This window comes from Dipodomys merriami, unplaced genomic scaffold (assembly GCF_024711535.1).
Source record: "Dipodomys merriami isolate MVZ:Mamm:240054 unplaced genomic scaffold, mDipMer1.0.p SCAF_35, whole genome shotgun sequence".
NCBI lineage: Eukaryota > Metazoa > Chordata > Mammalia > Rodentia > Heteromyidae > Dipodomys > Dipodomys merriami.
In genome coordinates, this window is record NW_027205048.1 from 14,845,337 (window position 1) to 14,873,116 (window position 27,780).

The 27,780-nt window shown below is 45.8% G+C and overlaps 2 protein-coding genes and 1 long non-coding RNA gene across 7 annotated transcripts in view; 2 read left to right on the plus strand and 1 right to left on the minus strand.

The window, feature by feature from the left end:
• The window catches only part of Tex36 (testis expressed 36), a 37,452-nt gene extending 13,138 nt beyond the window's left edge, over positions 1–24,314 (minus strand). Inside the window, exons 1-4 of one of the 2 annotated variants that reach the window (XM_069988280.1) lie at positions 23,816–24,314; positions 10,588–10,705; positions 5,438–5,956; positions 305–435 (exon numbers count right to left, since the gene is read on the minus strand). The gene's annotated coding sequence lies outside the window, so the exon portion shown is untranslated. The remainder of the gene's footprint in view (positions 1–304; positions 436–5,437; positions 5,957–10,587; positions 10,706–23,815) is intronic. The other variant, XM_069988279.1, reaches the window with a different exon arrangement.
• On the plus strand, positions 44–9,778 carry LOC138803977 (uncharacterized). Its single transcript, XR_011365108.1, has 3 exons — positions 44–125; positions 9,279–9,447; positions 9,605–9,778. It is a non-coding gene; the product is annotated as an uncharacterized lncRNA (long non-coding RNA).
• Positions 24,315–24,343: 29 nt separating the features above from the next.
• Edrf1 (erythroid differentiation regulatory factor 1) overlaps positions 24,344–27,780 on the plus strand; it is a 35,558-nt gene continuing 32,121 nt past the window's right edge. For all 4 annotated transcript variants that reach the window (XM_069988274.1, XM_069988275.1, XM_069988276.1 and 1 more), the window contains exons 1-3: positions 24,344–24,731; positions 25,774–25,982; positions 27,707–27,773. In XM_069988274.1, coding sequence (XP_069844375.1) covers positions 24,627–24,731; positions 25,774–25,982; positions 27,707–27,773 — 381 coding nt within the window. In that variant the 5' untranslated portion in view covers positions 24,344–24,626. The remainder of the gene's footprint in view (positions 24,732–25,773; positions 25,983–27,706; positions 27,774–27,780) is intronic.

Sequence of the window (27,780 nt, forward strand, 5' to 3'; positions counted from 1 at the left end):
GGCTCCAGCTGGGGACACGCCACCCAGGGGCGGGGCAGAGAGACAAGGACACTCAAAGCTTCTGAATCCTGAAGCCAGTGCTGGAGCTGATGTCTCCTGGTGGACACCTCCCTGTTTGCAGTGAGGTAAACTGAGTCCCGGGATTGGGTGACCTTCTCCACACCCTTAGTGCTGCCTTAGTATCAGGACCCAAGCTCTCCCTCCCATCTCTTCTGTGACTAACACACGTGCGCACACACACACACACACACACACACACACACACACACACGCATGCGCGCGCACACACACACCCTGCTCTCACCTGCCTTGGAACCCACAGGAAGTAGTATTGTGCACCAGATGCCAGGCTGGAAGAAACATTTAGCTGTATTTTTATTGTTTGTCATGACAACCTTCCACAATGGCAAGTTAGAAGAGGTGCCACCACTGCAGCTGTAACACAAAAGGCACAGGCAAAAGAAAGATGAGAAGATGGAGAGCTAGCTGCCACCATGCCCACCTAGACAGGAAATCCTGCTGTGGGAGCAGCCATTCCATCCTGGGCTGATGCCGCCTGCTGGAAGCAGCCCAGGGCAGCTGATGCTGCAGGTCTTCAGTGTCCCCAGGTACTGCTACCCATGCTGCAAGGGAGATACAAACATACATCCCAGCATCCACGCAGGAGGGTCTTGTGCTCTGTGAGCTGCCCAAGGCCTGATATGTGGATTCAGATCAACCTCAAAATGCAGGAGCTTACATGATTGTCCAGGGGTAAGTCCGGGCTCAGTGTGGCAGCTCGGCTGGGCAAGGGTCCCCAGAGACAAGGCTTCCTCTTGCCTGTTACCACACTACCGGCCCAAGCAGGCAGGCGTCTCTTATAGCCCTGTATGTGGTACTTGAGGCCAAAAAGCACATGGAAGAAAGGAAGCATAGGAAGAAAAGAAGAAGAGGGGAAGAACTGGTGGTTCCAGTTGTTCTGTTGGACCAGCCCCAACTCTGTGGTTCATGACACATACTTGTCATTGGCTCAGCTACTTTCTTCTAAAGAAAGGTTCCCGGTGGCTGCCACTCAGCCCTTCCTCCTGGGAGCCAGAACTTGGTCGCATGACCACACCTTGCTTCCAAGGGGGCTTGTGAAATAGGCTTTGTACGGGTACGGTCGTTGTCCACCTGAACATTCTATTGATATGGAAGAGACAGGGAACGAGTGTGGAAAGCCAACACTGAGGTCCAGCCACAGCACAGACCCTTTCAGATCTTCAGTGTGGTGCCCTGGAGGATTTTTTGTGGTTTTTGTTGTTGTTGTTGTTCAGTCATGGGGCTTGAACTCAGAGCCAGGGTGCTGGCTGCCACGAGCTTTTTTGTTCAAGGCTAGCAACTCTACCACTTTGAACCACTGCTCCACTTTTGGTTTTCAGGTGGTTAATTGGAGATAAGAGTCTCACAGAGTTTTCTGCCTGGCTGTCTTTGAACCATGATCCTCAGATCATGCCTCCTAAGTAGCTAGGATTACAGGCATGAGCCACCAACAACCAGCAGGATCCCTGGAGTTCTAACAAAGATAGGTAGACCTTCCTCCTTGAAAGCACAAGTTAGCATGAGCTGGAGAGAATGAAGCATGCTATTTGTTTTACTTCTCAGTGTGGTGACTTAAGTGGTTGAGCACTAGCTGGGAGCAAAAAGGCCCAGGAGGACCACAAGATTTAGAGTTCAATTCTCTGTACTGGCACCAAAAAGAAAAAAAAAATGGAAAGGAGGTCCAAGTTGTTTTGATGCTGGGGGAAAGAACATGATTTGCAGCAGAGGCCAGAGGGAAGAGCAAAGAAGCAGGTCATCCAGGCAGCCTGGGGAACTTTGGACAGACACCTTGTCCAGCGAGAACCTGACCAGCTGGCCAAGGTCAGAAGAAACAGAGCTGCAAAGAGCAGAGGACAAGGACAGAGGAACTGAGAGTTTTAAGGAAAAACATCTTTCCTTTGGCAGGGTGAGAAGTAAGATTCACCTTGAAAGGCAGCAGATATGGTGAATTTAACTCTCTAAATTCTGATGCTAAAAAAAGAACAAAATATGGGCAAAACATCTAGCTTGATTCCTGCTTCTTGGCTTGCTAGCGCTGAGTCTGTTTCCCTTCTGTGTTCCTGTGTTTGTCAGGGCTTACATGAAGACGTTATACAACGGCTCCACCCCTGCAAGGACAGCTGCTTTTGTTTGAAGGGGGGTAGTCCAGGGGAAAAATCTAGAATAAAAGACAGCAGCAGTTACACATGTGGTTCAGAATGAACAGCTCCAAGATAGCCACACCAACTTCTAGAACCATAAAGCAAAACAGCAAAATAAATACCACTGAAGAGAAAATTAAACAGTGTTAGAACATGACACAAGTTCATTTCCATTCCAGACTGAGGTCTCTCTTGCTCTCTGTCCCGTGCACACACTGAGAGTGAAAGACAGAAACTCTCTGTAAAACCCTCCCTGATCCTTTTATTTTGTACTATTAAATATAATGGAGCTTTCATCAACTTGGCAGGAAATTGCAAGCTAATAAAAAAAAAAGCCGGTTACAAAGATAAGACAAAGTCATAAAAGACAGTCGTGGGCTGAGCGCTGGCATTCAGCTCTCTCTCTCCAACTCTACAGGGATGCGGGGTTCATCAACTCAGTTAATCGTGTGGACGACCACGAATTCGTCCTTTCTTGCCTTTGTTCGTCACATTCTTGGACATCTTTGCTCTCAAGATGAGCCTTGGAAGGCAGATAGGAAATATATTCAGTGCTGAGTCTTACAGTGTTCCTTCTACACCTGAGCAGCAGCTTGTTTAGCTCTGGAAATGAAGATGGAGAGCCAGACGGGGCGGGCCACTGAAGCCAGTCCAACACGTCCCATGCCGCTCCTCGCGCTCTCTTTGTGGCTTCCAGACTCCTCTGTGGCTTCCAATGTCTTGTCATCAAAGCCTCAGCCGCTGTCTTCATTCCCCTCTGATGTTTGTGTTGGCTGAGGGAAGCAGCCCTCCTCATGGGGCCTCGCTGCTCCAGTTGTGGTGCTGGACCCACAACATTGCTCTCCCCTGAGAACCCATGGAAGACATAGAATCTCAGCCACCCTCTCAGACCTTCTAAATCAGCATCCGCATTTTAACAAGATCCCAGGGTTCACGTGCACGTTCAAGTTGGAGAAGCATTGCCTTAAGAATTCACCAAGCACATGTTCACCATCTCAGTTGTGTGTGTGTGCGCACACGTGCATGCACGCACACATATGTATGAGCATAAGAATGTGGCAGGAGGCTGGGAAGGTGGCTCAGTGGTAGAGCGCTAGCTTTGAGCTGAAGAGCTGAGGGACAGCGCCCAGGCCCAGAGTTCAGGCCCCATGACCAGACCCCCCCCCCAAAAAAAGAAAAAGAAAAACAAAAAGAATGTGGCAGGGCTGGGTTCTGGGGCTTGGCCTGAGGACTTTGCACTCTTGCTTGGCTTTTTTAACCCAAGGCTGGTACTCTGCCACTTGAACTGCACCTCCACTTCTGGCTTCTTACTGGTTAACTGGAGATGAGCATCTCCACAGACTTTTCTGCCTGGGTTGGCTTTGGACTGGAATTCTTAGATCTCAGCCTGAGTAGCCAGTTCAGGCATGAGCCACCAGCACCCAGCATTGTTCACCATCTCTGTCATCAGTATTTTCTTGGCTCTCAAAGAAGAATTGGCTGAGTGCCTTTGAGCACATTTGACCTTGTACACAAAGGGAAACCCTAAAGCCTAGTCTTTGCGTGCTACTTTGTGTGTATGTATGCCAGTCTTAGGACTTGAATTCAGGGCCTGGGTGCTGTCCCTCAGCTTTTGTGCTCTACCACTTGAATCATAGCCCACTTCTGGATTTTTGGTAATTAGCTGGAGATACAAGTCTCATGGACTTTCCTGCTCAAGCTGGCATCAAACTGCGATCTTCAGATCTCAGCCTCCTAAGTAGCTAGAATTACAGGTATGAGCAACCAGTGTCCAGCTGGCTTGCTACTTTTAATCAGACAGTGTTACTGGCCTTTTGAAGACTTAGAAGCCAAGGTCAGAGGCTAAAGAATGAGTCTGCCACATAAACTGAAGTATGGTGTATGCAGAGGAAAATTCCAAAGGCATAACGCCTTTGAACAACATACAGTGTGACAAAAGCTGATACTTGAGATGTGGCAGGGGTGAGATTAAGGGACAGGAGTCAATGGAAGAAGGAGGGAAAATGCAGTCACAATGTTCAGTGTGCTCATATACATGCATTCATATGTGAGCACGAAACTAGGAAACGAGGGAAGGGGTGGGGCTGAGGAAGATGAGGGGAGAAGGATGGAGGAGACATTGATCAAGATGTGTTATATTCATAAACTGACAAATTATAATCCCTTTGAACAACTACATGAAGTTAAAAATATAATAAAAGAAAAGCCTGAGTTTGCACAATGTTTATCTGGAATATTTTCCCTCGGGAGCTCAAAGCCTCTCCGGTGGTCCCATAGCCACCTTCCGGTGGCTATGTGGGAGTCAGAAAGCAGTTACTGCATCCCCTCGAGCATCCGGAGACACATGCTGCTGCTCTGCACAATTACATAAACATGCTGCAGTGTGCTTGTCCTAATGTTTAATTTAGATTGCTGCCCCATTGATTCCTTGGTGGCTGGGGCAGATGAGAATAAACCAAATGCATGGCTTTGCCATGCCACGGTCCAGTCGCTCTGAGTGTACAAGAATGACCACATAAGGGCTGTGCGCCTAATTAAGCACTTAGTCAATAACCCACTCCCTCTGGACTGGGCCATTTGCTTTATGTATTGTGGGAATGAGATCAAGCTGGGCAGTGAATGTGGGTAATTCATGCAGGAAGAACTCATTTAAGGTGAGGTAGATTGATTGGAATTAGTTATTTCAGACAGCAGAGAGAGAGAGGGAGAGAGAGAGAGAGAGAGAGAGAGAGAGAGAGAGAGAGAGAGAGAGAGAGAGAGAGAGAGCCCTCCCTCCCCAGGTGATTCCATCATGCCTGTATGAACAACAAGGCAAGCTCTGAATCCAGATGGCCCAAGCACACAGGTGGGGGCCTTTGTAGAGCCAATGTCCCAATGCTGCAGAGATGCTCATGTATTTGGAACCAGCACTGTCATCGGTATGCATGAAGCTCTGCCGTATGATTTTTTTAAGTAAGTTGATATGTCTAATTGTTTTGCAGTGAGACAAGAAGGCTCCATTTTATCTGTATGATTTTTTAAGTAAATTGATATGTCTAATTGTTTTGCAGTGAGATAAGAAGGCTCCATTTTATCTGAAGTCACAAGGCAGCGTATTGATGGCGCTGTCTTACTGGTGCAGCACATAATAGCATTGTTAGGAGAAATGTCAGCGAAGGCACTGGAGGGTGGAAAAACATGAAATCAAATTTCTCACATGACAATAGCTTGAGTATCTGTTGGGCATTTCCTCTCACCAAATATGGCTGAGCATTCTTTTCAAGCTGATTCGATCAGCCACAGGACAGCGTCCAGCCAAGCTAACCAGCAACTGCGCCTTTTAACAAGTCCCTATCCTTGTTCCTCCCAGGAAGAGGTCTGGACACTTCTCCACACTCCACCAGCCTCTTCCTAGAGAAATCATTTTCATAACATCCCTGGCGCCTAAGACTTCATGTTGTATTCTTCAATCAGCCATCTGCTAGGGTAGACATATCCATAAGGCATCTTCCTTGGCTGGCATAATTAAAAGAGATTCTCTTCTTTTGGATGTTGTGTTACATTTACATTCAAAGTTATTTTGCTCTCTCTTTGCCCTTGCCCTCCAGGAATTGTGGGATTTCAAGTTAATAGGCTTTTAATGGTTCTGTGATAACTGTGATTATAAACTGTGAATCAGATCGGGGAGCATCCAAGTTCAGCGGAATCTCATGCAAAGACACCATTGCTTTTGATCCGCAGTGGAGATTGGTTTTTGCTGTTCAGACACAAGCATCCTTTAAAAAAAAAAAAAAAGGAAAGAAAAGAAAAAGCTCCTCATTTGCTTAGTGATTGCTTTGATATCAGTTTTAAAGACTTTAACCACACATTCTCCTTTTGATAAGTTAGTGGTATTTGGAAACACATCCTGTTGCTAAAAATTAAATTTCAAAGTCTGTATATGTTGCTTCCGTTTAGAGGAGACGCTGCTGCATTTATTTAAAACACATGCAACATGTTGGGGACACACACACACACACACACACACACACACACACACACACACACACACAATGAGCACCGCGCACCACCTTCTTTTCACTGCCAAATATTTAGAAATAAATTTTTACTGTGTTCTCTGAAAATATAATTACTGCTTTGAGGCTAGTTAATGAAAATATCCTTTTCTTTGAAATATGTCAGCTCCACTAAATGAGCCTGTCCTTGTGGGTCTATAGATGAATCGATTGTGAACCTCCTTGAAAAAAAGAGGCATTCAGATCATTGTTACCAGATGTCTCAAGAAAGCCTGCCAAGCTGGGACTAGAAACACAGCCTTAAAATAGTAGGCATGTAATTATGCCATCAGCCAATCAGGGCCTTGATTGCAAATTAGCTCTTGTTCCCATTGGCTAGGGCTGCTGTGACTTTTCCAGGGATTGCCCAGGGACATTCCAACAAGCATCGCCTCTCTGGTCAATTATCACTGAAAAGCCAGAGAAAGGTCAGCCCTCCCTCTATTAAAAAATAAGTAAATGCCCTTGCTGAAACTCCTCAGCTCACTCGGCAGGACAATCCTTAAGGCCATACTTGAACACCGGGCCATTGTCAAGGGGAAATATCTACCAGGATTGGAATAGTCCAACATGGCAAAGCCTGTGAAGAGAAGAGCTTGCTCTCAGGTAGGGGTGTCCTGGCCTGCGGCGAATGCTGAGCGGTGGAGCAAAAACTCCCAGCACCACCTTCCTTGATAAATGTATATCAAAGTGGAGAGTGCGTTCACCTCAATTTTAAGAGAGACATTTGAAGAAGCAGTGGGAAGGGTCAGAAACCTTAAAGGCCGCTCATCTGTAAGAAACAAAGAGCTGTAGCTTGGTGCTTCTGATAGCTCACACCTGTAATCCTAGCTACTCAGGAGGCCGAGATCTGAGGATCACAGGTTTGAAGCCTGCCTAGGTAGAAAAGTCTGTGAGATTTTCTTATTCCCAATTAACTGGCAAAAAGCTGGATGTGGAAATGTGGGTCAAGTGTTAGAGACAGCACCCAGGTTCTGAGTTCAAGTCCCAGTAATCCAGTAATGGCAGCAGGGCTGTGCAATAGTGCCACTTGCACCGGCACTGGGACCAAGAACTCAAACTAGTATTTGCAGCAGGGGTAATCTGGTAGCAAAGACTCCCTATAAGAAAAAATAAAAACAAAATATCTATATTCTATGATGCAACAATTCTGCCTCTGAATATAGCCAATGACCATCCATTTGCAATGGCTGTTAGGGGGGAGATATTAACACAGAATATCAGTGCAATTGAGCGCAAAAGAAAGGTGTACATTCATACACACACACACACACACACACACACACACACACACACACACACACACACACACACAGGATGGTCTTTTTAATTAATTTGTTGGTTGTGGGGCTTGAACGCAGGGCCTGGGCATTGTTCCTGAGGTCTTTTGCTCAAGGCTAGAGCTCTATAACTTTGAGCCACAACTCCACTTCCAGTTTCTGAGTGGCTAATTAGAGGAATCTCAAAGGGACCTTCCTGCCTGGGCTGGCTTCGAATCACAAGTCTTATATCTCAGCCTCCTGAGTAGCTAGGATTATAGGTATGAGCTACCAAAGCATGGCTTGTTTTTAAAGATTAGATACACCTGTTGGTCGGGGGAAATGGAAGATTAAAAATATATTTTATATTTGTTTATTTTCCTTTATTAGGCCTTTTCAAATATCCACAATGAACACACATTGCTATCGTGGTAAATAAAATGTAAAGGGTTGAGGGTAAAAGTAAATAAAATGTAAAGGGTTGAGCATGGTAGCATGCACCTGTAGCCTCAGCTATGTGACTTGGGAAATGTAGGTAAGAGGATCAACATCTGAAGCCAGCTGCAGGCAAAAAGCACAGCCTGAAAAATAAACTAAAGCAAAAAGGACTGGTTAGTTATTGTGGTTATTGTGCCTGCCCACCAAATGTAAGACCCTGAATTTAAACCTCACTACCACAGAGAGAGAGAGAGAGAGACAGAGAGACAGAGAGACAGAGACACACAGAGAGACAGAGACAGAGAGACAGAGAAACAGAGAGAGAGAATGAGAGAGGAAGTGAAGGAGGAAAGAGAGAAAAGGGAAAGGGAAAGAAAAGGGAAAAAGGAAAAGAAAGGAAGAGAATGTAAAGATTTATTTTAAGAAAGCATGGCAAACCAAATAAAGACAAAGTCTGGAAGCCACTCAAGATCCAGACACAAAGGGCATGTAATAAGCTACAATGTATGCATGAAGTCCACTATGGTGGTACACTCCTGCAATCCCAGCCCTTGAGGGGCTGAGGCAAGAAGCTCATGAGTTCAAGGCCAACCTGGGCTGCATAGTAAAACCTGTCTCCCCCCCCCCCTCACACACACACACACACACACACACACACACACACACACACACACACACACACACACACACACACACACACACACACCACAGAAACAGATAATGAAAAGAATGTAATTGTGAAACTTTCAAAGCTTCCTCAAGAATCAGGCTCCCAGAAAAGGTAGACCATGTCAATTGGGTAGAATATATATCCATAGCCACTTCCAGCACTGAAAAGCTTTGGGGCGCAAATAGACACATGACCATTGGCAGGGGCTGACACCAGGGTCCAGAAGCAGGGATCGCGAGTGTAGGGAGGTGTCTGGAGCTTTTGCCGCTTTGGCATCCATCAGCACCATCCTTCCAGCGACACCCCCTTCCCCCTCTGTGTGGGGCACCTGTTCGGGTACAGTTTGCCCTCACTCTGACACTGGCCAATCAGAGCCTTACACTCCCAAGGAAAAAACACTCAGTTCTAGAATGAGTTCAAGACTCAAATCACAGCAAACGGAACTCCATTTGAGAACTCCTGCTTGTGCAGAGAAAGAATCTCATGCTGCGCTGACAGGTTTGGATCTGAATGCCCGCAGGTTGGCATGTCTGCAGCTGCCTTCCTGCCCCTGTGTGTTGAGGTGAGGCCCTCCTTACAGAAGACCCTGCTCCTACCTGGAAAGGACTCCCTTTGGCCAATCTTGGAGCCTCCATAACAGCTCCCCCCCCACCACTCTTTTCCTCTTTTTCTCCAGCTGGCATACAGAGACCCAGATGTTCTCCCCTTCCTGCCTATGGTAAGGGTTCCTTCTTGTCCAGAGCACAGATACTCCTGTGTTACCCACAGAGCTCCATGTGACTGGCAGATAAGGCAATAGTGATGAAGGTCGAATGGCAAATGACAAGCCTCACTGAATTAAGTCAGTAAGTTCCATGTTTAATTTGCTCTCTTACTAATGTCCTGGTCAGTGAACTAGTCATTATACTAATGTCATGACTATAAAGCTCTCTCTCTCTCTCTCTATTTAACCATGGTCATGCCAGGCCCCAGTGGCTCACACCTGTCATTCCCTCATTCCAGCTTCCCAGGAGGCTGAGATCTGAGGATCATGGTTCAAAGCAAGTCCAGACAGAAAAATACATGAGACTCCTATCACCACTTAACCAGGATAACACTGAAAGCAGAGGTGCGGGTGAGTGGTCAAGTTCCAGTCTTAAGGAAAAAAGCCAGGAGAGAGCAAGAGTCAGAGTTCAAGCCCAGTACCCACATAAAACAAAAGAACTGTCATGTTCATGCTACATCTCCATGTTTTCTGTACCTTAGTGTCCTTCGAGTCTTAATAAGTTACCACCTTCTACTCTCATTCTGCAGCAGAGACACATCTGGAATGATCTATTGTCTGTTCTCCCAGACACCTGCCACACGAATGCCTCATGATTGCCTGGTATATCGGGAAAACGTTGGAGCAGTGTGAAAACAAGCAGCAAAAATTCTAGGCAAAGCTGCCCGGGATGGCCCTGGGGATGGGACTTCCCTGTGAGGCAGAGCACAAGCTGCAGTGGTCACCAGCCTGGCTTACGCCCTGCCACTGCCCCTTACTAGAGGTGTGGCCTTGAGCAAGTTACTTTACCACTTCCTGCATAAATGTTCTGGCCAGCAATATAGAAATTTAATAATAATAATAATAATAATAATAGTGCTTGCATGGTAGCAGCAGGGGTCAGAAACAGAAAGGGACTTGGAAATGAGAAACAGGCAGGACAGGAGCCTCTAGCAGTCTGATCTGGGCCCTGGCTGAGGGCAGGGAAGGGTGTTACGTGCAGGCAGATGCTTCCATGAAGACTGAAGAGCCCCCAGGAGGTGAGCCATCCCCAGCACCATAGGTCATAGGTCCTGACCTCAGAGTATGCCTTCTGCTCTCATTCTCTGGCTTGCTCAGACTCCAGGTCTCTACAGTGGCCATGTGGCACATGACTGGGTAGAAGGGAAAGGAGGGGGTGCTGGGGAGCAGCCTCAGACAGGAGCCTGGATGGCTCAGAGACAAAGAGGGTTGCATCACAGACCTGCTAATGGGAAGCCTTCCTGCAGTCTGAAATTCAGATCTTCCGAGCAAAACTGCACGCAATGACAAGCTCTTCAATATGGGTTCCAGTCACAGGCCAAAGATCAAGCGTCGCTGAACTGGAGTGAAGAAAAGAATGACAGTTCAACATCATCTTTTGTCAGCACACGGGCTGTAATCAGCTCTCCACAAGGTCATCCTGGACCGTAATCAGCCCTCCACAAGGTCGTGCTGGAATGCCAAGGACAGTCCAGACTCCTCCTGGCTCTCTTTGGTAATAGAAAGAAGCAGTGGTGCAGATAATCCAGCCAAATGGTGGGTAATCCAAAAGCCATTTCTATTTGGCCTTGGGAGAAGTTTCTGTGCTCACTCTGACTGTGGGTGTGTGTGAGGCTCTCTGCCAGATGGGTATGCAGAGAGAATCAGCATGGCCGGTGGTCCAGGCTGTGCTCAGGGAGGGGTCTCCTGGCCAACAGAGGCAGCAGGGGCAGCAGGGGCCATGCTAGGCACGACAGAAGGAGCAGATGATGAAGAGAGTGGTACACGAAGTGGTTCACCATCTGCCCCCCCCTCCTTTGTCCATTTTCATCCTCTCCCTGCCCAGAAGGCTGACCTCTGTGGCCAGCAGCCTCCCCCCACACACACACACACTTCTTTGCCTTCTGGCAACCAAGTAGGCTTGAGCCATAGGAGATAGGAGCCAAAGGAGAAAAACCCTGGGGTATTTTTTTCCCTGCTTCCTCTTGCATGTGGTCAGTTTGCCATAGAATTTGCCTATGTCCTATTTCTAATGGAAAACACTCAGCTTTTTTTTTTTTTTTTTTTTTTTTTTTGTCGGTTGTGGGGCTTGAACTCTGAGCCTGGGCGCTGTCCCTCAGCTCAAGGCGAGCGCTCTACCACTTGAGCTACAACGCCACTTAACACTCAGCTTTTTTTTACTCTGTGTACACACCCACTATGTCTTCTTCGCTCCTATGCACCAGAGCAGAGGCCCGGTCTCTGGAGACTGTCTACAGGTGAGGGCAGGAAACACGTAGGTAAGAGTGCAAGGACGGGATGCGGGTGGCCATGGTGGGCAACCTACAGACATGGAGAAGAGTCCTGGGCACAGGCATACCCTGACTGGAAGTTGGCCGTGGCACACAGAATGGTCTTGCTTTCCTGACAGGGCACAGTAGTCCTTATAGAAAGCAAAGATGCCCTTGAGAAAACAAAGATGCCAGGAAAAGAAGAAAGGCAACTAATAAAGAATGCTTTGGGATCCTTGGGGAAATGTATTGCATTATGGAGCTGAAGAACAGGAGCAAATGACTCCTATATATGCATATATTTAGGAAGTCTCCTAGTTTTTCTAGCCACTCCAATTCCTCTTCTCTCTCTCACAAGAGTGGTGATCATCAGAAAGCATCTATGGGATAAAAGGTAAGGAAATGAGCACTGTGGGCCAGTTGAGCTTGCAGGAGAGAAGGACATCATTTTACAGTGGGGAAGGTGTTAGTGGGATGAGCAGAGTCACATCACAATTGAAAACTCCATTTGAAATGGAGGAGGGTGCAGCACCTACTGGAGCATGCTACCATGAATCATCACGGGTTTGAAATTATGAAGCGACCTGGAAGACTCACACTTTAGACTTACACTTCCAGTTTCTGTAAGAAACTAGCCCCTTTGACATAACGGAAATGGCACACTCATTCACTTCAGGGACCATGTTCTGAAATACACTCTCTTTAGAAGCCAAATTTAATCATCTAGCCACATTAACAAATTGTACAAGTGCTTATGAAAATAAAATGATTCAGCCAAATACATCAACCAAAGAGATAAAAATGTAAATTAGAAACAAAACTGAAATCAATACACATTATCAGCTGCTAAATTACTATTTAAAAAACAGGATTCAAGTAGACAACTGGAAATGACAGGAAACATAAGCAAGCAGAATACTAAACAGAACTCCACATTAATTTAAAAAGAACTCACCCAATGAAAATTTGATAGTGTTTATAATTATTGTCATGACTTAATCACAGGCTAAGCACCAAAGCATGAAGAATTCATAGTTAGACTCTTGGGTAAAGGAAGTCTCAATGAAATTTACATTTCTCATGACAAACTACTCAAAGCAATAAAATTTCCAATATATCATAACATTTTGTGTGTGGGGGTGTGGGTTACTGGGGTTTGAACTCAGGACCTCATGTTCTGGCTTGGGTTTCTTGCTCCAGATTGGCACTGTACCATTTGAGCCACAGCTCTACTGCCAGTTTTCTGATGGTTAATGAGCGATAAGAGTCTTATAGCCTTTTCTGCCCAGGCTGACTTAGAGCCGTGCTTCTCAGATCTCAGCCTCCTGAGTATCTGGGATTACAGGCGTGAGTCCCCAGCCCCCAGCCATGGTACTGATGTTTATTATTGTGTAATTGACAAGGATTTATAGTTTTAAAAAACACATCTACTATGTCTACTGTTGTAGATGGAATTTCTTTAGAATAGAAGCCTAAATATATTACATTTTAATTTCTTGAAACCTATTACTACAACATTTCACTTATTTTATGGGTCTTTTGCCTGAAAATAGATTTTATTTTTATATGTCAACTAAATTGGATGTCAACTAAATTAACTGAAGCATAAAATATGCTGGCAAGATGTATTTACAAATGCATACGGCAAGATGGTATGCCAGTAACAGGAATCTGATTTAAACCCCTGGGCTGGAACAGACCTCAGGCAATGGTGGCAGTTCATCCATAATGGTCTTTGTTATCACAGGTGGTTCCTGCCGGGCCAGCCTGCCACAGGGACAGATGCGATGGGCACTCAGGCTGCAAGATTGCCCATCCTCATCTTAGTTCACTACTTGGGTGGCTTGTTGTTGTTGTTATAAAGGTATGGTGTACAGGGGTTACAGTGACACAAGTCAGGTAAAGAGTACATTTCCTTTTGGACGTCACCCCTTCCCTCACTTTCTCCTAGTTTTCCCCTCCCATCCTGATCCACAAGGCGTATAATTCCTTTTCAACTAAGTGTTCTGTGAGTACCATTGTTGCATTTGTTCATTTGTCCCTACATTTGTTACCCCCCCCCGCTCCCCATTGCTCTCCCACAGACAGATAAATGAACAAACAGAAGGAAAACAAGAAACAGCAACAAAGAAAAATTCTTATTTTCATCTCCTGGAATTCATTTTGATAAATATTATTTTATATGATCAGCTGCACATAGTCATTGCGCCTTTGTGTTCCTCCCCTAAGAGTATTTTCCTTTGTTTTCACTGTGTGTGAAAGTCTAGAGTCCTGTATAATTTATCATGTCCTGGCATATTTTAGATCTAGCTTCCATATATGAGAGAAAATGTGCCATATGTATCTCTGAGCTTAGCTTATATCTACATGATTTGTTCTAGGTCTATCCATCTCCCTGCAAGGGTAGCTTCATTTTTAAAGTTCTTATCTGGGTTGGAAAACTTGGATGGTTCCATTTCTGCTTGTGTTCCACCCCTGGGGTACCTGTGTAGGAATGATCTCATACTCCTACGCTAGGATTTGAACCCAGGACCTTCTGCTTGACAGGCTCTTGAGCACCTGGAACTTGAGCCACAATCCCAGTCCTTTTGTTTTTGTTTTTCAGATACAGCCTCTTAGTTAACCTGTACTGTGATCCTACCCTAGTCTCCTGAGTAGCTGGTATACTCACCCTACCCTAGGGGTATCTAAAGATAAACCTTATACCTTAGTTAGAGACTAGGAGGATCCCCTGAATGCTCTCTGAACTCTAACTTCAAAGAATTGACTGAGATATAAATCAATCAACAGTGATAGAAAGGGCTGTCCAAGACATCCATAAACATGACAAATGTGGGGACAGGGATAAACTACAGGAGCCCTTTGCTCATGCACACATGTCCCAGGGCCATCATACACATGACATAAATTATATATGAGACTCCAGGTTACCATCCATTATGTTCTGTGGGTAGCAAGACATTTTCTTGTCTTTGTACGTTTTGCTGCTGCCTGAATTTTCTGTAGTAAATGTGCTTACATTTGTAAGGAAAAAGCTTTACTCTTTTGAAAACTCCAGTTGCTATTGTTTCATTTCTAAAATGTGAGCATTTTACCAAAGTTTGCTATCTTCTTAGTCATTCCACATGAGGAAGCAAAGCCAGGCACCAATGGCTCACACTGTAATCCTAGTGACTCCAAAGGCTAAGATCTGAGACTCCTGGTTCAAAACCAGCCCTGGCAGAAAAATCCAAGAGCTTTTTTTTTTTTTTTTTTGGGTCCAATCGTGGGGCCTGAACTCTGGGTCTGGGTGCTGTCCCTCAGCTCTTCAGCTCAAGGCTAGCGCTCTACCACTTGAGCCACAGCGCCACTTCCGGCTTTTTCTTCTTTTTGCTTATGTGGTGCTGAGGAATTGAACCCAGGGCCTCATGCCTGCAAGGCAAGCGCTCTACCACTGAGCCACCTTCCCAGCCCTTTCCCCTTCCCCCCCAAGAGCTTCTTATCTCCAATTGACTAGCAAAAAGCTGGAAATCAAAGTGTGGCTCAAGTGAGAGAGTGCCACCTGCCCTTTTATGGAAAAAGCTAAGCCAGAGGGCAAAACACTTTAAAACCCAGTATTAGCACAAAAAGTTTAAAAGGCTAGGAAGTCTCTGTTCCTATATTACCTCTCTTGCATTCTGTTTCTGTAATACCTCTCTGGCATACATACATACATACTCTGTGTGTGTGTGCGTGTGTGTGTGTGTGTGTGTGTGTGTGTATCTTACCCAAATATATCTAAAGTAATGAACAAGCTTCATATACAAATTTAAAAGTGTTGGGTGTGGTGATGTACGCTTATAGTCTCAGATACTCCAAGGTGGAAGTTAGAATTCCAGCTGAGGCTCACTCAGGCAAAAGCATAAGACTCTTATCTTAAAAACAAACTAAAATCAAAAGGACTCAACTGCTAGAGTGATGGGGTCACTAACGCAAGGCCCCGAGTTCAGTACTCATCCTGCCTGTTTAGAGAGCAAGAGTCCAGCACGTCTGGCTGCTGTGTCGCTTTTCCTTTTATTACTCCTGGTCCCTCATGTGACTTTGTTTTTATCCTTCTAGGTCTCTAATATTTATGAGTCACCTTGATTCCTTGTTGCCTAAATGTGATCTGCAAGTCACATTTGTTATTTTTAAATTGTTGTCTGATTTTAGTTTTTTGACAAGATCTTACTTACTAAGTGACCCAGCTGGCCCCAAACTTATAAACCTTGGCTTTCTTAGCGCCAGGATTATAGATGTGTGCTATCACCTGGCTAGAATTTGTTTTAACAGCCATGCTTCTAGAATTTCCAACTTTATTTTTCTTAGAAATAAGACTTTGGTTTTCTTACAAGTAAGAATTGTCTAATTCTGAAGCTGGAAGAAGCCCCCGAGGTACTTTGAGAACTTGCCTGCCTGTCTCCTCTGATCCCAGTGTCCCCACTGCGCCCTTTGTGACCCCAGTGTCGTCCTCTGGGCTCTCTGCACAGTATGTTCCAGTTGGCTGCATGGCCTTCCTTGCCCCACTGCCATCCTGGCCTCTACACTTTACCAGCTCACTTCTGCCCAGTTCTCCATCTTCCCCCCCGCCCACCCTGACCCCTGCACCCCAAACACACAGCCTTTCTCAGGCTTTGCAGTGCCGCCCACTGCACCTCTGCACCACAGCCTTGCTGGCCAGTGCTCATCACACCTGGGACTTTCCCTTGAGGACGACCCCATCTACCTAAACCTTTCCCCAGGGGCCCTTACCTGGCCACATTCTGCCATGACTCAGTACCTGCTATGACCCTTTCCCCCTCCCCAGACCTGGAACAGAGATCCTAGAGTGCAGGAAGGGGGTCTTGCCAATATTTTCCATCCACACTGCTTGTTGAAGTCAAGAACCCATTGACTTGTTTTAAATTCAGATTACCTCACGCTGCTCAGTCTTGACATTTCTCTCAGAATTGCTCGGGGTTCTCTGGAGGCATGTGAGTTTTTTTTTTTTTTTTTTTTTTCTCTAGCCAACCCAACAGACCGACAACAGTGAAAGAAGAGATACAATAGGGAGGATTATACTAAATATAGTTAAGGATGAGTCATTTCAATGATCACCTGGAGAAGGGAAGGTGGTGGCAGGCAGAAGTAAGCACCCACGTGCCCATCATTGCCAGGGACCATGGTGACTGCAAATGGGTTGGTTTCATTGTGCTCTCTAGGTTTGCATTTGAAATATTTCATGATGGAAGGATTTGGGGGAAAGAGGCAAAAGAGAAGTGATTTGCAGACTCTGACAAGTTCTGGGCAGGGCAAGGGCTCTGCCATATGGGCCTCTGTGAGATCCTCTCCCTCCCTTCTTCCTTCTTCTCCCTTTCTCCCTCCCTTCTCTCCTTCCTTTCCTTCTTTCCCTTCCTCCTTCCTTCTCTCCCTTTGTCCCCTCCCTCCTTTCTTCCCTCCCTGCACAGCACCCCTTACTCCAAGCACCCCCAACCCCATTTATGTATGGACCTCTGCACACAGACCTTTGGGGCAGTCATGCTATCTTGGCTCTACCGCCTGGGTTGTTCCACATTCTAGAACATTCCCAAATGGGTCTAGGAGCCCCTGGGATCTGAATTCTATCCACCTAATCCAGTGGAGCACCCCCTTTTGCTAAGATACTCAGTAAGACCTTTGGGGACAGAAGTCCCTTGCATGACTCTTCAATCACACCTAGCAGGGTCCCACTCCCATAGAGAAAGGATCTGCCCATGGGTCTTGGTAGAAATTTCCCCCTTCCTGTGACAGCAGAAGCCAGCTCGCCCTGTCCTCTGCCCAGAGCAGTTGCATTCTTAATGACCCCTCAGAGGCTCCTTCCTCTGGTGACTCTCCATGGATCACTGGCAAGCAGATAATAAACGTTCATTGCAGCACAAAGCGCTCTATTGATTTCATACCCAAGTTTTCTCCACACAGTTCGTAATACCCACACTGGTCCTGTCCAACTCATTTATAGCTAAAGAATCCTGAAATGTTCCACGAGCAGAGAGCAAGCTGCTCTTCCCACCATGTTTGGCACGTATCTTTCTACCTCCAGACGCTGAAAGAAGGGTATTTGTAATGTAGATGAGGTCAGTCCGTTAGCCCAATGTTGACAGACAAGAGGAAGATTCCAGGGAGAAATGCCACAGCAGCAGATGAATATAAATGACGCTCATCCACTTTGTTCTTATAAAATGTCTTTTGTAGCAGAATCTCAAAGCTCTCCAGGAAGTGAGGTTTTGACTGTCATTTTCACTCAGGGTAAATGGGAATGGTCAGAGCTCTCTAAATCATTTGTGATAAGAAAGAACGTCCAAGACTTTTAAAAATGCAATATTCTTGCCTTCTGGGTAGTAAACAAGAGTGTGCAAAAGGATAATGACATTTGTGGATTATGGCTCCAACTCCTGGGGAGAGAAAAAATGTAAATAAATACGCAAACAAAACAAAACAAAACAAAAACCCTGCCATAGGTGGCTAACGCCCATAGTTCCCCCAAACGCTGCTTACCAGGCTCAGCATCCACAGCATGACCTTGAGAACACAAAACGCATCTCTCCATTGCCCAAGAGGAAGGCAAATGGGGACTTATAATGTTCATTTAATAAAAAGGTGCAGGCAGTGGCTCTGTACTGCATGCTTTCCGTTTCTTCTCTTCATTGGAACCCTCCCTGAAAATGTTTAATAGCTAAAGGATTCCTTGGGGTTTACACTGGCCACACTCCTCTCTGTAAAAGCACAGGGCACCCACACTCGTATCTGTAAAAGCACAAAGCACCCACAGCAGTGTCAGCCTGTTAGACGGATCGGGAAGTTCACTGGAGAATCCATCCTTCACATTCCGCACCAAGCAGCAAGAATGACCACAACTGGGCTCCAGCCACCCACATACCTGAAGACCAGAGGCTACTGACTTGGACACCATTCCTTGGATTTGTTGATGGTACTAATCATCCTTGGAGGGTAAAACTTAACTATGCTAATAACATTGCCACTGTCTGTCTCATTTTGCATTCTGCACATCTTCAATGCTAAGTTTGCAAAAGAATCCAAGAGTCTAAGCCGGGGGCTGGTGACTAATATCTGTAATCCTAGCTACTCAGGAGGCTGAGAGCTGAGGATCATACTTCAAAGCCAGCTCTGGAAGAAAAACCTGAGACTCATATCTCCAGTTAACCCACAAAAGCCAGAAGTGGAAATGTAGCTCAAGAAGTAGAGTGCCAGCTTTGAGCAAAAAAAGCTAAGGGAGGCACTGAGTGTAAGTCTCAGTGTACGCACGTGCATGCTTGTGCGTGCAGGTGTGAGTGCGCCTGTGTGCAGGTGTGCGCGCCTGCGCACATGCACACACACACACACACACACACACACACACACACACACACACACACACACACACACACACACACACACACACACACACACACACACACACACACACACACACACACACACACACACCGGGAAGCATTCTTAATGATTTATTTACAGAAAACTAGTTCTGTTCTTATTGATATTTTTCAAGGAGAGCAAAGTGATTAAATTAGCTTTCATATTTTAGACTCTTGGTTGAAAATCTTACAACAATTGGAAATGACTCCAAATTCTTAAACTTTAATGTACTGGTTGCTGTCATCACTTAATCTAGCTCAAAAGATAAACACATCTACTTGAATTCAACAATGTGGCAAGACTAACAAATCAAGTCATTCTTTCAATGCTATCTACTAACCACACCGAGGTATTCGCTGAAATTTAGCTTGTAAAATTCCCATCTTCTTTGAAGACTATCGATCATTCTCACAAATCAACTAAATAATGTCTGGGAGTAATTTAGACATATTTAGTTAATTCCTCCTCTAAATTATACCCTGACACTATTTAATAAATTTCGTCAATTATTTTACATGAAATACATTAAAAAAGTTAATGAAATAGGAAGGTCAGTAGACTGGTCATGGAACAAGACTGAAAGGAGGACCCACTGGCAGCTGCAAAAGGATAGATCTTACAATAGATCAATAGATCAACCTGGATGTTCTGGATTGGTTCTTTGATAACTAGTGTTATCAAAACACAAGTAAATGTTCACTTCATTTTAAGACCGCAGCACGTGTCTCCTAAAAGCCAGGTGTGCATCAAGTTTAACTCACTGAATGGCATCCAGTATTCTACCCAAGCCACCATGGGCTGTGGCAGGCCGCATGGTAGTCACAACTAACCAACATCCTTCCAGCCTTGGCCATGCCAGGCCTGCCTATGTGACAAAGTCTAAGTGGCAGTGATGTTTGTCACTTGTGAACAAAACCCCCAGGAGACAATCTCCAGTTGGCCACTCCATTGCCACTCCAGTTGGCAATGTTCCAGGCCAAGGCTGTTTTATCTGCAAGCTCATAGACAAAGATGCTCACCCTCCGAGATTCAAATTTAACTTCATTTTTCTGTATTTTGTCTGGCAACTGTAGCCATAAGTCACCGATACTTAGTTTGGTCATATCCCATCTCATGTGGCAGCTATAAATCTGTATATTGTAAGTGAAGCTGTACTTTGCCTGTACTTTGTAGATTTTAAGAAGATGTTACAACCAGGCACTGGTGTAACCTATAACCCTAGCCACTCAGGAGGCTGAGATCTGAGGATCCCGGTTCAAAGCCAGCCTGGGCAGGAAAGTCTGTGAGACTCTATTTCCAATAAACCATCAGAAAACCAGAAGTGACACAGTGGCTCAAGTGGTAGAGCGCTAGCCTTGAGCTGAAGAGCTGCAGGACAGTACCCAGGCCCCATGACTGACAACAACAACATAAAAGATGTTACAGGTCCTCCTGTATCTAGGGGATTCCCTTTGGGGTATGCTGATCTCAGAGGTGATCTGTGGTCTCACTAAAGAGTAGAGTCCTCGGCAGTATTCTAGAGGTACTAATTTAGAATCTGGTGGTGGCTGTTTTAACAACTGATGACGAAACAAATTACAAGTTGGCTTGATTGGCAACATTTTAGAAGGCCGACTCAATTACTAACGCTGACTTCATGGAACAAGTTTTGTAAACTGTTGAGAGCCAATTCTATTCTCTTTTCTGACTTTACTGCCCTCTTAAAGGGATTGGCTCTTATCATCAAAAATTCTTCTTCTAGTACAGTATCAAGAAGTGAGAAACACAAAGCTTTGTGAGGAGAAAGGAAAAAGGACAAAGAGGACAGGTAAATAGTTTTACAATAAACTGCAATTATATATAAATGTGGCATGAAGGACCACTGTGAGAACTGTTGATCACTAAGGGGTTGCGAGTGTAGTGTGGGCTAATGGAAAGATGGAGATAAATCTGGTTGCAATTGTTTGTATGAATAAAATTGAACAATGAGACCATTTGGGGTGGGGCTGGGGAAATAAAGAATGCTGATGAGCTGGGCACTGGTGGCTCACGCCAGTAATCCTAGCTACTCAGAAGGCTGAGATGTGAGAATCGTGGTTCAAAGCCAGCCAGGGCAGGAAAGTCTATGAGACTCTTATCTCGAATGAACCACCAGAAATCTGGAAGTGGTGGTGTGGCTCAAGTGGTAGAGCACCTGCTTTGAGCTGAAGAGCTGAGGGACAGTGTCCAGGCCCAGAGTTCAAGCTCCATGACTGACCAAAAAAAAAAAAAAAAAAGAAAAGAAAAAAAGGATGATGATGGGGAAGGACTAATTGGAACACATTATATCATATTTAGATAATAAAACAAAAACAAAAGACTTGCAAGATCCAGCAAGTCAATAAGTAAAGGTGTAAGACATTAGGGGGAAAGGGAAAATTAAGGAACTCGTGCCCAAACATTCTGAGTGTAGGTTTTGGCATCTTTGGCTTGAGTAGTTGTGTTAGGAGTATTAGTAGTATACTCCTATTTTCAGCAGCACCCCAAAGCCACATCTATTTTTCCTATAGTTGTCCTAACTGTAAAAGTTTTTTTAAGATTTCTAATTTTCCCCTGAAAAACATCTGCACCCAAAATTACTAGATGAATTTCTAGCTAAGATTAGTCAGAAGTCATCCTGCATATTGGAAGGGATTTTGCAAATGAAAAATAACTTACAAATTATTTTAGAATGGAACAAACTGTGTATCAATACTAGCTTTAATAATTAATGACATTGACATCCAAGCTACTTCAGTAAGCAGTTTTTTTTAGCTTTGATTTTGCAGATTAAAAAGTCAAGAACACCATTTTTTATGTCTCAAACATTTTGATAAGCATTTTAAAGGCCTGTCAGCATTAGTCATTTTCCCCCCTACATTGCCTGAGGGCTGAAACAGTTCTGCCGCAGTGCGGAGCCAGAAGTTGGTGAAACAGAGGTGATCAGATAGGATGCTGGCCTTTGAGCAGCTCACTGGAAGCCAGGCAAACAGGTAATTTTTCTGTAATGTGACAAGTGCAGGATAAAGCCGTACAAACAAAGGGAACAAAGAAAGGAAGCCTGAGGGGGAAAGAGTGGAGATATCAGAGGAGCCCTGTCAGAAATAAAACCTGAGATGAATCTTGAAGATAGGCAAGGCAGGAATAGGTATTCCTGGCCGAGGGAAAGGTAGCAGCAGATGTGCAGCACTGGAGTGAATTGTTGGAGACACACCTGACTGGCAGCTCATTCATACAACGAACACATCTTAAGCAGTGAGGACATCAGGCAGTGAGGAAACAGGTGAGGGTCCTGATTGGGTTCCAGAACCAACATACTTGTTGTCTGAAAGGGCTGGGCAGGCCATCGATGATGGAGACATCCCAAGAGAGCAGAAGACTGAATGCTGGGAACAGGGAACATGTACAGGACATTGGTACAACATATTGGGACATAATCCAACTTTTTCTTGCTTGCTTGCCTTTTTTTTGCAGAGTTGAAGAGCTGAGGACCAAATTCAGGACCTTACACTTGACAGGCAAGTTTGCTCTCCTACTGAACTAAACCCCCAACCCCAAATTCATGTCTTAAAGCTTGAAATTATGGGGACTGAACACTGTGGCTCATGCCAGTGATCCAGCTACTTGGGAGGTGGAGTTAGGGAAGATGGAAGTTTGAGGCTAGTCAGAGGCAAAAGCTTAATGAGATTCCAGATCTCAACCAACAACCTGGCATAGAGGTGCACACCTGTTTAGTCATACCAGTGGGAGGTAACCCCCGCCACTGGGAAGATTTCAGTGCAAAGCCAACCCAGGACAAACACTTGAGAACCTGAAAAATAACAAAAGCAAAGCAGGACTGGAGCTATGATCTGAGAGATGGGAGGGTCTGCCTGTCTAGCAAGCCACGAGGCTTTGAGTTCAAATTCCAGGGACTCAAAAAAATATTGAACTTATGGAAAAAATGTCGTTTCTCAAAGTATATTTCAATCACTTGTATTAGAAACAAAGATAACTTTAAAAAACATAGCACGTAAAAGTGTTTAATTATGGAAAAAGAAAGCATTAGTAAGCCCTTCAAGCTAGAGGAATGTATAAACTTTATGTAACCCAGCATCAATCACCCTCTATTAACTAAATTAGTCCTGGCTGGTAAGTGGCTGTAAGAGACCCATCCACTGCCAGGCCTCCAGCCACAAGTTGTTCTTGGAGGGCTGGTTCCGTGCTCTGCCCTCAGTTTCCACCTAAATAATCAACAGAACCAAAGTGACTGCAAAGGCCAAAACTGCTTTTTCATTAAAGTTTTAATATCATATCACCAGAAGTCCCAGGAAATTTTCACATAAAAAAAATGTTATGAGGGATGTGGCTGCATTTAGTTTAACTGATATATCAGGTGCAGCTAGAAATTAAGGAGCCTACACTTCCATATTTTAAAAGGCCCTAGTTATTTGTCTACCTTCTTGCTGCCCCAAGTAATAGGTAGCAAATAGCCCTGGACAATAGGCAGAGGTAAAGGAAACCTAAAATGGATGGGTTACCAGGTCTCTGTTAACCAGCTTAGGTGGCCCACTAAGGTTTCAGAATGTCTCGATGGTTGAGTATCCCATCCACACCGGGTAAAGGATAGACCCATTCCAGCCTATGGTGGGTCGACAAAATAGTTCCTAAGACAACAGATCAGTAACTTACCTGCCCAGGCCAGTAACCTCACCCTAGAGGTCAAATATGTTAGCAACCCTCCTTTACCCTAGGAAGTGTTACCCCCAGGGGCTGTGGGGGGGGGGTGTCTACACTCCAAGCACCTATACTTCGATAAACATGTGTCAGTCTCACCCTGGAAATGACTGGCTTTCTGTCCACTGCAAAGGTGTTATTCCCTTCCTCCGAGTTCTTCTCTCGCTGGAGGTAAGGACCCAGGCTGATCAGCAGGGACCTGCGGACCTGAGAGGCGCAGCGCGCCAGGCCCCGCGCACCGAGTTCGAAGGTGCGTGCTGCCCAGCTCCCGAGCGTCTCCCCGGCGCGCGGACGTCCGGCGAGGCCACCGCCCGAGGCCGAGGCCGAGGCCCACCGCCCGAGGCCGAGGCCGCGCGGCCTCCGCGCCCAGCCCCGTCCCGCCCGCAGGCATTGTGACGCTGTGGGGACGTCGGGGCAGACCCAGGGCCCCGCTTCGGGGCGCACCTCCCCCTCCCCGGGCCTGGGGCCCCGTCTGTAAAACGAGGGGGGGGGATCGTTGAAGCCTGGGTAGGAGGAGTGCGGATGTCACTAATTCAGGTGCCAGGAGCCGCTAGCGGCGCCGAGACGGAGGACTTGGCTCCCTCCGAAAGCCGTCGGCCAACAAAGCCCAGCTGCGCGCAAGGAGCGCGGCCTGCCAGTCAAGTATCGCGAGACGTGGTAGCTCCGAGCGGCCCTGACAGGCGCAGGCGCACTACAGCTCCCGCCCCGGCCGCGAGCAAGGCTCCCGCAGCAGTGGACGAGGTCAGGCGTTTGGGGCAAAGCTCGCGAGACTTGACCGCGTCACATCAAGCCCTTCCTGTCCGGAGCCGGAAGTGAGGTCGGTGGCGCGCCTTGGCCCTTGCTTCGCGCCGCGGCCGTCTAGGGCCGCGGCTCCTCCGGCCGTGGTTTAGAGCCTTCCCGGAGCGAGGTGATGGGGGACGCCAAGGAGGCCGGGGCCGAGGCCCCGCCGGCGGGGGCCGCCGCCAGAGAAGGGCTCAGCCTCCTGCCCCCGGGAGAGTCCGAGGAGCCCGCCCCGGTGAGTCCACCTCGGGAAGGGAGCCGTCGGGGCGCGGGGACCCTCGGGCCGGGAGGGCTGTCACCGCTCCCCGCAGCTTCTGGAACCTTCTCGACACCTCCCTGCACCTTGGGTCGGACGGGGACGTCACCGGGCGTGTAGCTGTTTACAGAGCGCTCGCGTCCATGGCCGGCCTGCTCCCAGCTGTGGTGTGCCAAGAGCCGGTCCGAAGAGCGGCCCTGCCGGGAGGGCCGGGGCCTCGCCACCCCGGACCGAGTGCAGTGTTGGCCCGACCGAAGTATCCTGCTTGAAAAGGCAGGGTCGGATCCGTGAACCCTGGGCCGGCCTTGCTTAGATGGGTGCGGGACTGAGGCCGGGAGGAGCCCCAGTGCCTTGCCTTGGAGTTAGGGGTTCAGTGAATGTGAGCCGATGGATCAGTAGTTGAATGTTTGCATATCCAAAGGGCCCCAGTGGCTTAGCCCAATACTTTGGAAGGGATGCGTGTGATTGCAATCAAAGTATTGTAAGTAAAACCAGAGGTAGATTACAGTGCGAGCGAGAGACTTGGTACTTTAACTGAGGGCCAGAGTGCTGTCCCTGAGATTATTTTCTCAAGACTAGCACTCTGCCACTTGAACCACGGCTCCACTTTCAGCATTTTGCTAGTTAGTTGGAGATAGTGTCTGAGAGACTTTCTGCCGTGTGCTAGCGTCAAACCTTGATCCTCAGATCTCAGCTTCAGCTCCTGGAGTATTACTAAGTTCGGCATGACACTATTGAGAAATCTTGGTTTCTGCTTCTGCATCTTACATGAATCCATTTTAAAAGGCTTATTGCTTTTTCTCTAGCAGAAAACCATAACCATCAGGCTTCTTGATTCATCCCTTTCAAATTTTGGTGAAAAAGAGCTAAGAGAATGGGACAGTTATGCTCAATTTTATTTTTAATTATTAACATGTAGCTTATGTTCTTTGTGAAACTTGATGTTGTGGCCTCTTGTTCTTTTCTAAAGGTGAGTCTCATTCTGATGAGTCATTAAAGTTTTGTTCAATGTGTTAATTAGGGATCAGCTTTATTTCTTGGAGGCAGTGAAGTGAAGAGCCGAGCTGTGGTGAAATACTCTTCTGCTCCTCCTCGAACAGCATTTGCACGCCTTGAGGAGAAAACAGACTTGAAACTCCCACCTGCCAACTGGTTGCGAGAAAGTGCCAAACTAGGGCCTGCTGGAACTACCATTCTTGGCAATAGTAAGAAAAGCAAGCCATTTTCAAGGTAAATTTTAGCTAATGCATTTTACTTGTCTGTCTGCAGCAAAGGATTTCGAACTTAGGGCCTTGTGCTGGTTAGATTGGCTCTCTACTGCTTGAACCCCGCCTTCACCCCTTTTTGCTCTAGGTTATTTTTCAGGTTTTTGCCCCCATCCAGACTCAGATCAGAATCTGATCCCACTACCTAAAGTCTCCCTGCACAGCTAGGATTGCAAGTGTGAACCATCATGCCTAGCTTATTGATTGAGAATGATTCATTGCTGACTTTTTGCTTGGGCTGGCCTTGAACGCATGAGCCCATTCTCTGTCTTTTGGGCACTTGAAATTACAGGAATGAGTCACTGTGCTTGACCTCACTTAAAACTCTGAATACTTGTCTTTTAGTTTAATTTGTGATGCACTTTACCTTACTGAAAAAAAATTTAAAGATCATACTTTGACTTTTAAAGTCGTTTTTCCCCTAGATAATAGAATATGATACAATCTGAAGCATATGCAGTGTACTGCATATTCAAGTCTGTTATATTATTAATAGAGATGGATGTTGTCTACTTAGCCATTATAGACAACTTGCCAACCTTCTGATTATTGTGAAACCAAAAAAAAAATCACAGAGGTACCTGAGTAGGCAAATCTATACCACTACTGATCTGCCCTTTGGAATTTTTCATTAAATGGCTAGGCATTTAATGTAGACTGTCTGGTTTGAAAAATCCTAAATATAAAACCCTCACGTGGCTGGGAAGGTGGCTCAGTGGTAGAGCACTTGCCTTGAATGCCTGAGGCCCTGGGTTCGATTCCCCAGTACCACATAAGCAAAAAAAGCTAGAAGTGGTGCTGTGGCTCAAGTGGTAGGGCACTAGCCTTGAGCTGAAGAGCAGTGGGACAGAACCAGGCCCAGAGTTCAGGCCTCTCAACTGACAAAAAAAAAATTAAAATTGTTATAAGATAATGTGCAGAGGGGTATAGTCAGGTTACGAGTACATTTTTCTTTTGGATAATGTAACCTCTTCCCCTACTGTCTTCCAGTGTTTCCTTCCTATCTCTTTCCCACAAGTTGTACACTTCATTTTCCACATGGTGTACAGTGAGCAGCTGCATGTATTCACCACGCCTTTGATTTTTGCCACTGAAATTATGCTGGTAGTATTAATGTTGAGTGGTCCTGGGGTCTTAGAGAGAAAATGTGCTAAAATTCATATTCTTGGAGTCCTCTCTACTTAACACCTTCCCCCCAGGTGAGCATAGTTAAGTGTTTTGCAGATGAGGAAAACTGAAGCTAAGGAAGGTTAAGTAAACCTAGTAAATGTTTTTGGGTTTGTTCATTTTTGTTGTTTTAAATTTTGTTGTAAAAAATGAATTTTTTTGTGTCTTTTTTTTTTTGTCCAAGACTTGTACTGGAACTCTGATACTTTGGCTATCACCTAAGCCAAAGCTCCAACTCCAAAAGAATGACATCTTAAAGTGTTTTTCCCCTGGATACTTTTTAGGGTTTCACAGTAGTAGTTAATACTGTTTTCCATGATCGTTACTGTGTATTTTCAAATTAAAGATGTGTGGAATTTTCAGACTTTGTTTTATGTACAACCAAGGAAGAAACACTAGCCACCCACACTGGTGATACTCATCTAGATTCAGAGATGTTAGCACATGGAGTGCATATCCTAGAAGCAGTGAAATTTGGTATACTGTTTGCCTTTTTACCAATGGCCCTTTTTCCTTCTGTAGTTTTGGCATGGCGTATGATTTTATTGATTCAGTGGGAAATGATGTGGATGTTGTCTCTGACTCTGAAGTAAGTA